The sequence below is a fragment of the Dermacentor silvarum genome, chromosome 4, assembly GCF_013339745.2.
Source record: "Dermacentor silvarum isolate Dsil-2018 chromosome 4, BIME_Dsil_1.4, whole genome shotgun sequence".
Classification (NCBI taxonomy): domain Eukaryota; kingdom Metazoa; phylum Arthropoda; class Arachnida; order Ixodida; family Ixodidae; genus Dermacentor; species Dermacentor silvarum.
The window spans coordinates 184,813,472-184,826,027 of NC_051157.2; the positions used below are offsets into that span (position 1 = coordinate 184,813,472).

The 12,556-nt window shown below is 45.7% G+C and overlaps 1 protein-coding gene across 5 annotated transcripts in view; it reads left to right on the forward strand.

Annotated features, from left to right (window-relative positions):
* Window positions 1-288: 288 nt before the first annotated feature.
* Window positions 289-12,556, forward strand: part of LOC119450847 (probable splicing factor, arginine/serine-rich 3) — a 28,279-nt gene continuing 16,011 nt past the window's right edge. For 4 of the 5 annotated variants that reach the window (XM_037714342.2, XM_037714338.2, XM_037714339.2 and 1 more), the window contains exons 1-5: window positions 290-507; window positions 2,917-2,969; window positions 6,595-6,690; window positions 10,574-10,603; window positions 11,510-11,646. In XM_037714342.2, coding sequence (XP_037570270.1) covers window positions 393-507; window positions 2,917-2,969; window positions 6,595-6,690; window positions 10,574-10,603; window positions 11,510-11,646 — 431 coding nt within the window. In that variant the 5' untranslated portion in view covers window positions 290-392. Of the gene's footprint in view, window positions 508-2,916; window positions 2,970-6,594; window positions 6,691-10,573; window positions 10,604-11,509; window positions 11,647-12,556 lie in introns of all 5 variants that reach the window. The other variant, XM_037714340.2, reaches the window with a different exon arrangement.

Consider the following 12,556-nt stretch of genomic DNA (forward strand, 5'->3'; position numbering starts at 1 on the left):
CAGAGTGGATAGGGGCGCATTAACATCATTGACTTTGCCTTGGGCGACAAAATACCTTTAAGCGCCCCTGGGTTGCATTGGGCTTGGGCTTTCTTGGGCTTCGGGATGACTGCGACCGTTCGGAACGTTCCTTTCTCCCAGCCGGTCTCCGAAGCCTCGAATTTTACGCACGGTTCTGGGACGCGCGTACCGCCCCGAGATGTGCAGCCGCGCCCGACGTTGTCGACCTCTGGTGGCAGTTCGGGGCGCACGCGGCGAAAGTGGCGACGGGCGGCGGCCTAACAGTGGCAACGGCGCAGTAGAATTTGTGGCGGTATCGAGGTATCGAGAGTTGGTTGCCGGGAGCGTGTGCTGCGTGTTTCGTTTGGAACCCTGCGCGAAGCTGCTCAAAAATGTCTGGTCGCGGACAGTTGTTCATCGGCCGCTTGCCGTTGGATACCAGAGAGAGGGACGTGGAGCAAGTATTCGAACGGTATGGTCGTCTTCTTCGGTGCGACGTCAAGTACGGTGAGTAGCGCGACCGCTTCCTAAGCCTTGCGCGTGTTCGAACTTCGAGGGCCCGGTCTCAAGCCGCACCGCCAGCGTTCGCTCACGAATTGATCGTGTGGGGATGCATTTACATGATTGGAATATTCTTGCGTTCCAAACGCTTGAAAACCTCGTATTTACTTTTTTAGATATATATTCTGCATTGCCGGCGCCGGAACTGGCTTCTCTACCGGAACAAAGCTTCGCAGGCCAAGATGGCTGCCCTAGCAGAATCTTCGTTGCCTGACCATGTTTTCAGTGTGCTGAAGCGCTGAAGCTTGATTTCTCTTTGTTCTTTCGTATAGCGCATTGAGCCCGTCGGCATCGAGTTCGCTTGTGTTCTGCGCGTCTTATAAGGTTTCTGGCCCGTCGCTGATTAAATCGAAGTCTGGTCCTGTACCGTTCGAGAACTAACTTTCGGCACAGAGCGCAGATGTTTGCGCCTTGCCCTTTCATTGACTAGCGGGACATTTCGCCGCACGAATTGATGTGCGACGTGTGCATGGTGAAAGCCGGCGCCCATATTCTACGACGATCCTTTGCGATGAGTCGAGCGTTCGATGTTCTGCCGTGGCCGATCGCCTACCCAACGTTGGATGAGGGCTCCGATTTAGGATTTTAACATATTCCGATGGTCTTTACATGGCATTGTCGCATCATTGCCATCCTTGTTGACCCTTGCGTAGAATACTTGTTCACCTAGTTGGCCCTCACTTTTTTGCAATCGGATTTGTTCGAATTTAGTAAGCCAGCCTGTGGTGCCATGTAATTACCGTTCCAATTTTTGGCGCCATGTAAATGTTGTTCTCACAATGTGTGGATCGAAATAGCAATGCTGCTGTTATGCGCAGTGGCTGTGCCGTTCTGCTGCTTAAGCACGAGGTTTGTGTTCGACTCCCGTGGTCAAATATCTTTACGGCGTCGTAATAGCCCCTTTCTTGCTTTGCGAAATTGAACCTCTCCAATAAGCTCCGTTTACGTTTTTGGCGTGATGTATCCGATTGTTCGTTATGATTGCACAAATTGTAAAGTGTGTTTGGGGGAGGAGATTTTATAGACATTGTTCATTTCTCTTGAGCATGGTGTATGTTTTGTTTTTGTTTTTAAATTAGAAATGGAGAGCTACCTGGTGGATTTAAGTAATCATAACCTTCAAAGATGTAACAAGAATAATTCTGCAACTGTGGAATAGTGTGACCACATGTGTTTGCGCAAGGTGCTGCATAATCAATGTAGTTACTGTAGTGTTTTTCTTTTTTTTTTTTTTGATCACACACTGTTTTGATTAGTGTAAAGCTCCATTTAAAGCTTTGCGTGAGCTTGAATTTTAAGCAAAGGGTTAAAAAGACATTAAATCAGCTTAAACTGATAAATTATTTCAACCCCCTCCCCCTTTTTTTTCATAAAAAATTTGTTTGTGGTCCATCTTTGCGTGTCCATCTTTTCTGCCCTACCGAGACTATTCACACAGTCACAGTGACATTTGTGGTATTGCAGAAGCATAATTTGTTAATGCAGGTCAACTAATTTATCTCGTTAGTTTATCTAAAGGGTAATGTTAAGCTAAGGTGTAGTAGTAAATTTCACTTCTGCAATATCAAAGCAGCCACTCCTACCATGAGAAGAGGCTAGGTTAGGCCACACACCAGCTGGCAGTAACATGAATTTTAATGGCACCTATTTTGGTCTACTTAACTATTTGTTTGCAATGAAATGCTGCATTGCATCCTAATACAACTAAATATGCAACTTGTCAATGTTCGAGAATGCATCCTATGTCATGATCAAAGTATTTTAAAATTTTTAAAGTCACTTATCAGCACTAAGGTCCTAGCATAAATGTCGAGGAAAGCAAATTGAGCCATTGTTTTCTGTGGTGATGCATAGTCAACATTTAATTAAAGGGGGGGAAGGAGTGCATCACCAAATAACATTTAGTGTTGCTCTTTGGTTACCGTGATTTTTTTTTTTTTCTGACACCCTCAGAAACACTGAAATGTGTGAATAAGGCATTGTGCTTAGACGAAGCATTACATGATGTGACTACCAGCGTCCACTAACCTGGTATTACGCAACAATTGCATATACCAGACCTGCTAAAACTTTTTAATCGATTACTTTTGGGGACTCTTGCAAGATTTCACCTCTCTAGCACCAGGCATACTGGCAACTAAGAGCGACTGCGTTCATGGCTCAGTGCCGAGCCCGCTGTTGTAACTCGGTGCCAGGAGTGCTCATTCCAGTGGATGCCGACACGCCTAGTGCTAGTCGCACGAAATCTTGCGGAAGTGAGGGTATCCCCGAAAGTGGTTCTTGCAGAGTACTGTCCCAGCACTGCAGTGCTATTGCCCTGTGGTGTTCACGCTGCTGCTTGTGCTCTGGTTTCAGGCACAGGCATGGCTTATGCCTTTGTGGATTACGAGGACCACCGAGACGCCGAGGTAAGTGATGCCCTCCTGCTCTTGTGTTCTCGTAAGGTTTGGGAAGTCATTCAGTAAGAGTGGGACAGCCTGAGGGGCTGCTGCACAGGCGCAGACGATCAGCACAGGGCAGGACGCGTCTGACTTTTGGTTGTTTTGCGAGACTTCACCTGGGTGTGCACCCAAGTTGCAACTGTGTGTGTGTGTGTCCTTGGAAAAGGGGAGAAAACTTTCTCAGATTTAAAGAGGCTTCTCCAGAAGGAATTGGAATGGTGCTCTCTGGACTGCTGGTGGTTCACTGGCAAAGTCCCATAAGGGAGAATTTCTCCTGCAAAGCGCAATTTGGCCCCATACTTACAAATATACTCGAGTTCAGCCTTCCAACCTCGACTTTGCCTAGTAAAGGGTTGCACTAAGTCTGCTCTTTAGCCACTCATGTACTCTGGTAACTCCTGCAATAAACCTTTTAAAAGATTGCTCTTTGCCACTGAGCATGATGCTGAAATTGCCTGACCATAAAGTGATAGCTGAGGAATGGCCAAAAGTAGTACCAGATGAATAGCTGCTTCACTGAATGATGATTCCTAGCTGTGTGATAGAGCCATCTGGAAATGGTCAGCATGGGGAATTATCCAGCTGGTCACAGTCCAGTCAGTGGATGATGACTAGCTGAAAATGTTTTGCCTTTAAGCATTGCTTGCTGCCAGACTGTTGCCGGAGCCAGCAGCATAATTTGGCCTGTTTCATTGCTTCTGGAGAGGCCTGTAAACTTGTACAAGTTACATTACTGGCCATTATGCTTTGTTGCAGTGTGTGCTGCCCAAGCTGTGGAAAGTACAAGAGGCATGCAATTTTTTAAAATCATGTGGCACACTTAGAAGTAGCTGCTGTGCTTAATTGATGACATCTGAATGTAAAGATACTGATGTGTTCATGTTTCAGGCATGCGGTAACGAACCGCGGGCAGACTATGTAGTTCTCTGTCTGATGCCCTGTAGCCTGCAAAGCAGTTACACACATACACAGCGTCAATTCCTATTTGGGAATTCAGTTACGTTGGAAATTCAAGACCACGCACTTATGTTATACAGTGTCAAGCAGCTTGGAGCTAAAGGGAAACATTTTACCAAATATCTTGAGTCTTAAATTGGGGCTCCTTCCAGCAAAGAAAGAAGCAAATTTTTTGCTGGCTAGGTAAGTACAGTAAAGTTGCAATCTCTCAAACAACTTGGCTAGTCTTAGCCCTCATTTTTGGGTTTCAAGTCTAAAGCTGAGTCAACCACCTTGACAGCAACAGCAGCACACACTGCGATAAACACGTTTGCCCTAGAATGGTAAAGGTGGGGGAGGGGGTGGTGAGGGGGGCGGTGTAAAAAGCTTGGTCCACTGTTGGTCATACTGGGAGAAAGCACTCTCGTGTGGGTCTGTGCTAGTGTGCCTTCTCCAGCCGCTGGCTCATTCCAGTGGACAGACCGCCCGACCGGCTCTGACACAGAGGGGGGCTCTGGCCTACCGACCGACGTGAGAGCCACGTCGACTGACCGAGCGCTACCGACACTGGGCAGCCGGCGGCGGCCATGATGATGATGAGAGAGAGAGAGTGTTGCCTTTGTGTGCGGACACGACTCGACTGCCCTTCCTCCTCCTCGCGCGCTTGCCTACCTCATGACGGTCACGTGACGAGAGCCGCACCCATTGCTTGCAAAGAGAGAGCGAGAGAGAGAGAGAAATGAGCTATTAAGCAGCCGCCGTGTGCGTGTGTATGGTGCCAAATCCGTCCCCTCGGCAACCGGCGACTGGCGTCCCTTCGGCCCCTCCCCGTATGTTTTTGTTTTTTAGTGGCTCGCCTACTCTGCTCCAGCTGCCATTGAAGTTGTCATTCCTGCATTGCCTGCTCTGCTTTTTTTGCTGCATGAGCTCTGGGTGTTGGTCTGCCTGTCTTCCCCCCTTGAAGTTGTGTTGTCATCTCTTGAAAACAGCTATTCCTCTGCACCTGTCATTCTGCTTGGCATATCTTAAAACCCATGGCTTGCTACATTCAGATATACATCATCCTTCCATCGAGTGCATAGGCTACGTAGATAAAGCTTTGTTCCGATTTGATAGTTTGTTCGCTCATGCTATGGTTAAGACTGCAAGGGCTTGTTTTATTGGTTTCCTGTTGTATTCGACGTTTTTCATTATGTTAAAAGTTTGGTGCTGGTGTAACAAAATGGAGGAAGAAGGTTACTTGGAGGCGATTGAAAGTATGAGAAATAAGAGACTGTTACCAAAGCCAGTGTTTTGGTAGGAGTACTCTAAACATTCGAACCACTGTTGATCACCTGCTGTGCGATGGTGGCAATGGTAGAGAAGAAATGAGTGAGCACATGTCAAGTATTTAGTGATGTGCACTTACGGCCCTAACAGTTGCCATCATCGTTGTCATGGGTGCAAATCAAAGGAATTCAATTCCAGAATTGTGCTTGCAAATATTTCCTCTTTGTCTAGTTGCCACTGGTGCATCGGTCAAGTGTTGGGTATCTTATGCAGCATTACCAGGCGTGCCTGCCATCCACACTGCCTGTCATGAAGTGATGCTCAAAATGAAAGCGTTGCTCTTTCACCATTTCCAGCACCTTTCTTTTTTCCAACTTCCTCTTTCCTGATCTGCTTACTGGTTTGGGATGCTTGAGAAGTATTTCCCCGAGCTGATGCACATTCTGTGATCTCGCTTCATCATGGATACATAGGTTAATATCCTTAAAAGTTAATATCGGTAACTTCACACCATACATGATTAACGTAGATATTTGGCAAGTCTTTCCTTTCCATTCAGCATTATATTTGCTGAAAAATTATTGTTCATTTATAGCAAGGTTTTCTGCATTTTACACTTATTAGGTTGGCTAAGTAAAATTTAAACCAGCCATAACCACATAAGGCCGAAAACGAGTGGAAATAACACCAGTAGCACTTGACACAGCATGGCTTGAGCTACAGTCGGGCCATTAGGCTTAAAATATGCACATAGGCTCTTCTTGCATCAAGTTAGCCCTGTAATTTTTGGTGTGCTATGGTCACATGTTGTCCGAGACCGGGTGACCACTTAGCACTGCTGATGAGAAATGTCAAGATGAATGGCTCTGTACTCTTTAGTGGTTTGAAGAGTTTACATTACTTAAGCTCTGCAGATAGTGTGCGAAATAAGTTGGAACAGAAAACCTTGCAATTATATTTGCCTGTGATGAGTTCTTGGCCTTTACAGACAAAAATATTAAAGTCGAGTAAGAAATATAGAGGAGTTTTGCGCATTTGGCATAGAGCTCGAATTGGAAAAGCAGGTAGGCAGTGCAAATACTAAGTCGGTAAAAGATGTCTGATGATCTCTCTGTTGTACACTGTGCTTGCACGCCCTGCTGCAGTAGGGGCTGGTTGCATTGGAGAGGCTGTGGCATGTTCACCCAAGCATCTGGCATGCAACATGCGTGTATGTGCGTATGACATTTCCGCGGGGGTTTATTCGGTGGCAGCCGGGAGCAGAGTGGGCGTGATGGGGGAGGGGGCAAGCATTGCCCAGCAGCGATGATGACTGGGCCCCTCTTCTACGGTGTGTGTGAAAAAGACGAGTGGCGCTGACCCAAAGGGCGCGCTGGGCCCACCGCAGGACGCAGTCAAGTACGAGAACGGCCGGGAGATCCGGGGCCAGAGCGTGGTGGTGGAGTGGGCCCGTGGGCCCTCCTTCCGGCCATCGGCTGGCAAGGTGAGGTGCATCAACTTTTGTGTTTTCATACACACTTGCTTTTTTCAGGCATGGCAAAACTATTTCATGGGTAGTTTATATGAAAAACGAAAGATTTAGCACTAAAAAGAGAAGCATGCAGTGCACAAAGGTGGAAGTTTCTGTCTTTCACTCGGGGATACAAGCACTTGGCAACATTTTGCAAGCCTAGCAACGGACGCACAGGCAAACGTAGGGGACAGCATGGATTAGATCGCGGGCGGCCACATTTCGGTAGTGCTTATATGTGCAAGGACCTACTCTGGAGCCCTCCACAGCTGTGTCTCACAACCTGCTGTTTGGTTTCCAACCCTACAATTTTCTAGTAGTGTGAAATCTTGCCAAAGTAATTGTATCCTCAAAAGTGGATGACTGAGCACTTCTTTTCCAACCCTTGTTCTGTCTGAACCCTTGCTGTTTTTATGCAGTCACTTGTTCGTGCATTGAACTTTTTTTTTTTGATAATTTTCTAAACTTCGTTTGGCAAGATGTCCTTAAAGCTTTACTTGCATCAAAAGGACATTTCTGCAGTTTTTAAAGCTCATTGCAGTAAAATAACATAAGTTACCGTATTAGCACGTAAATAATGTGAACATGAATAAGTGCCGTGTCGGGCAATTTCATTCTCAGGAAATAAAAATATGCATATTGCAATGACTACTCAAAGTGATCCTTGCAGAGCTTTATTCGTGGTTACTGCAAACTGCCATCGCAAAATAATGTGAAATTGCGAGTACTGGTGTCTTGGTCACCGCCCACTAAAATGGCAACATCCTCCGTGACACCACCCACCAAGGTTATTTGACAGGCAGCACTTCAGAAATGCCCGTGACACAATCAAACACTACAAAGCCTCTCACAGATTGCGTGGGGATGCACCACACGACTTTGAAGACCAATCACTTGACTTGCCTGCACAGCACCGATCATCATGCTGAAGGCATTACCAGCATTCTAAATCGGGAGAAGAAAGACTGCGCAAAATGCATGGTTGCAACTCCCACCTCGCCGCTCTTGCGCAGTGCGAAGTGGCAGAGTGATGGAGAGTACGGCGAGCCAGGGCCAGCCGCAGCAGCACAATCGGGCGGATGCGCGGGGCCATCGGTGGCACGCGTGGAGCGCATTCGGTAGCAGTCACTGTGTTGCTTTGTGGTTTAGCTTAGTTAAGTTTGAAGCAGTAGAAAAAATAAAAGGTGAAAAAAAAAACGTACCCGATGTAACATGAGGCCCAAAACATGGAACCGAGGCCAGAAATTTCAGAAATAGCTCCCGTAACATTTGTGCAAATACGATAACTGGCTAAGCTTAGTGTATATTTGTTCGGGCATTTGGCCACTCAGTGCAATAAGCAAATTAAGCCAGTTTATCCTGCATGCCTTTTTGCGGTGTTTGATGGTCAGTTGTCCTCAAGTGTAACTACTAGCTCACCAAGCCCTTCTAAGGCATGCAGTAAGAAAAATAGTTTGTTCATTGATTACGATGGTGTCTTGACAGCCTGTTAAAGGTAACTTTACTGCAGTCCTTGTAAATGCTTTGTCAAGACTTCGACAACAACTCTGTATTGTTGTGCGCAATAACTGCTACAGACTCTACTGTGGACTTACGCAGCGTCTAGTGTGCATTACATACCTGCCAACTCCCCTGAACATTTTGTCAGGTTTATGAAGTTCTATTTGCAGCAAATTGCAAGAGAATGGGCATACAAAAATTAAATTGTCAAGGTAGCTGCGCTGCCTTCTTGCACAGCGCAAGAAGCCACACGTTATGCATAGTAACCCACCACGGTCATGGCTATGGCATAGCATCTTAGCATGAGGTCATGGGTTTGATGCCTGGCCTCAGCAGCTGCGTTCTCAATGGGGGCAAAATGTAAGAACGGTTCATGTACCGTGCATTGCGTGCACATTAAAGAGTCTCAGGCGGTCAAATTAATTCGAAGTCCCCTACTACGTAATCAGATCGTGAATTTGGCACGTAAAACCCCAGAATTTTTTTTTAATCTGCCAACATCTGTCACTGAATGAGTGTGGTCTAAAAACAATCTGTTCTTGTCAGACTTTGCTGTTTGAAGTTTTCTGCTGTTATGTGCTGGTCTCTAAGGGTAAATTATTGTTAATAAACTGGGTATGTACCCCATAAACCTTGTCATTGCACAAGCTGCCTCTAAATAAATGTACCTCTTGTCACAGGTTTCTTTGGGGATGGACTTGTTAGGAGTTTCTCTTGGTGTTCCTTGCTGCGTGATGTGCATCTGAAGGCTGCTTATTTGCAGCAGAAATCCCTAAACCATGGCAAGTGTAGAGTTGTGATTAGGAAATCTAAATTGGTCGGAAAAAAGTAAACTGGAGGAAATGCACATTCAGAAGCAGTTCATCGGCAAATGTGTTAATGTCAGTGACAGCAGCGTTCAGATCTCATAGCAACAATTCTGCATTGCCTTGACACAATGTACAGCAATGTGTAGGGCTTCAGTGTCATTACTGCACCTGACTATAGGAATGTGTGCACCTTTGTTGTGGCATTTAAATAAAACCTTGCCAAAGGGCGTCGGTTCTGTGTGCATGTCATTTCAATTCCGTTTACTTTCCCAGAAAGCTTCCTGGAAGGGATTATAGGTAAAAAGTGGAATCAACAACCTGGCGAGACCCATGATCCCCCTCTAGGCAGTGATCAATGTTCTCTTTTTATTTTTTATTTTATAGTGGTCCGTGGTGCTTTTGTTGGTTAGAGAATGCCATATTTACGACATGCATGTAATCTTATTGACGACAGGCCAATTGCTTCGTTAACATGACAACATTCACAGAAGTTTTGATATAACATAGCATGTCTTGCACCTAGATCTATAACTGTTTGGTAAGAGTGGTCACCAAAAAAAGCTCCCTATTTAGAAGGCAATGAATAGGGGACGGCAGCACACAAAAAAGGAAGTGGACGGGATAAGCACGCTTGTCCTGTGCACCTCTCTGTGTTCGCCACCCCCTTTGCGCCGACGTCGTAACGAACTTGAACCAACTTGCCCAGTTTCATACCCCATTGCATTTAGGAGCTCAGGTGGGATTCTGTGCAACTGCTGACAGAAGAAGCACATGCATTGGAGAGCACGGTAGTGCAAAATACATTCAATAATGCTGCACAACGTGCTGCCTCTAGCTTCGTAACATGGAGACCTGTGAAAAGTGGCCGAGCATTACTAATCCTATTATCATTGGGAAATGTTAACCCTCTATGAAGCTAAGGATGTATTGGTTATATTAGAGAGCTTTAGCTTGCCCAAAAAGCAAATTTGCTGCGCTTTGTAGAATACCGGCGTACTGGACCATTTACGCGAGTAGCAGCATTGGTGGCGACATCCTGTGGTGCAGTCTTGAACCGGGAAGAAAAGCTAATATTGCAGTGACCCACCACAATCTGTTTTAACTGATGAAGTCAGGTGTCAGTAACGACATAATCGTTAATATCCAGTAATTTACCTTTATTCGACAAGGTTACTCACTTGGCACACAAAGCTTTTCAAACATGTTGCAGCTGGACAAAGCATCACAAGGTATCGCTGCCAGCACTCGCAGCTCCAGTAAACCGTTATTTCGTAAAGCATTGTACGTTTTTGGATAAGCTAAAAACATTCTATTCAATAAAAAATTGACTAACTTCATCACTTGTGTTCATACAGTGCGGTTAAGCAGGCTGTGTAAACTGGCACCCAATTGTCAATCACTACCATTGAGCATGTTAAGAGGACGAGCAATGCTAAATTGCTGTCAATGTTAATGTACTAACACACCACTATTGCTGCTGAGCCCATAGTGTGGATTGCATCACATATTTTGGTTGCTGTTCCCTTTCTTTTCATGTGTGTTCGCAGCAAACTAGGCAGACACCAGACAGACCTCGGGTACGTTCCTTCTTAATTGCAAGTTAAGAGGTGATGGAGATGTCTTCATGATGATCTTGTCAAAATTTTCTAAGTTTGTTTTGTTTTCTAGCAGTCCACGCGAAGAGAACGGGGCACAAAATTTAGCCACACAAATACATGCTTTTAACAGGAGAAGCTGTGACAAAATTAGATAAACGAAATGTGCGGCTCTTATTTGAGGATTCCATAATTTGATGCTAAATGTACTTAGCTGCATATTCTGTTAAACATATTTTAGTGCACCATGCTGCATGAAAGTGTTGTGTAAAAGTGCAGGAAATGTCTAACAATATCATTTTTACAATTAAAGTCTCCCTTTGCATGTCCATGCGTTGCTAGTTTCTGCCCCAGCATTTGGAAAGAATAAACAGCGACCAGTTTTTGGCCCCATTTATGGAATGTATAAAGAGAGAGTACTGCGGACGACTTTGGTGTCCTTTTCACCAACAGCTGCACCACACCAGCTGGACAGTGGGGTTTTAGCAAAAGGGATTCACAACCTGTAATACTAGTTTCGAGAAATATGTTATCAAAATCATTGACAAAATACATTGATGTCCCAGTTAATACATATGAGAACTGGACAATGAAGGGCTAACTGGAATGTCAGGGCATTTTGCCACAGATTTTGAAGGCTATTTCTCTAAACTATGGTTATGCACAGGATTTCCACTAAATTGATATTACTTCATTGCTGCTGGGCTTAAATTCTGCATGTAGGAAATTAGCTCTAAAGTGATTAAATATATGAGGTTGTGTCTGTTTTGCGATATTTACCAGAGAAAATCTTTAATAAGGTTGTTTCCAGGCTTTTGAGCAACGGGGTAGTTGATGCGTGTGTGTTGGTGACTGTGGTTCTTTCTCCCCCCGTTGTAACGTGAATAGGATCGCATGGGCTATCAGAGCTTTGATGAGTGCTACCGCTGCCGTCGGACTGGCCACTGGGCCCGCGACTGCCCAGAGCTGGACCACGAGAGAGCCCGCTACTACGGAGGAGGAGGCGGCGGCGGAGGAGGAGGCCGGTAAGGCAGTGATTTTAGGTGCATTTAACCAGAGCTGGTGGTTGACATTGCAGGTAGTCTTTACTGTATTCTGGTGCTGCCCCCTTGGAAACATTCTGTAAATGTGTCGGAGCTTTTGCCCAGTAATCTTAAGGGATCGCTATGTAACGGTTAGACTGGTGACAGGCAAATGCAGTGGTGGTGCCTAACCGAAGTAGCACCACCACTGCATTTGCCTGTAGCTTATGTTTACAGCTCCGTGTGTTATCTTTCATCTTGAATGCCATTGCACTTGATAAAGACTCGCAGTGATACATAGACATATTTCTTTAGGTGCACCGTAATGAAGTGCGCACCGCCCACACAGCTACCACTTAAGGCACCATGCGCCATGAATGGTGTTTCACGCAAACAAAGTGCCTCTCTCTCTCTTTTCTGCAAAAGGTGTCCCAAGTCACTCGCTCTGCGGAATGATGTTCAATATACTGATAGTAAGCCTAAGTGCTCGTGTCGCCCGGTGTGCAGTGGTGCCCCTCGCGCTGGTCTCAATGCTTGGACATTTTTGTTATGGAAACGACTCAGTGCGGTAGCAAATTAGCTCATATTGAAACTGTACTGTGGCAATACAGTAGAACTCTGCTGTTACGTTCCCGGGTGCTGCGTTTTTCCGGCTGTTACGTCGTTTTCGGCCGGTGCCGGCACAGCTCCCATAGAACCCAATGCGTTGGTAAACTCCGCTGTTGCGTCGCAACTGTGGGACTGTTTCTACATACATTGCGAACTGCCGTCCCAAGCGGCCATTTTGACTTTTCATGTCGCTTGGCTTGGTGGCTTGACAATGGCATTGGCCACCCAAAGTGCCGGGGGCGACACCAGTGACATATTTTCGGTTTCTGCCAGCAAAATTATGGCCTTTGAGATCCGTATTTCT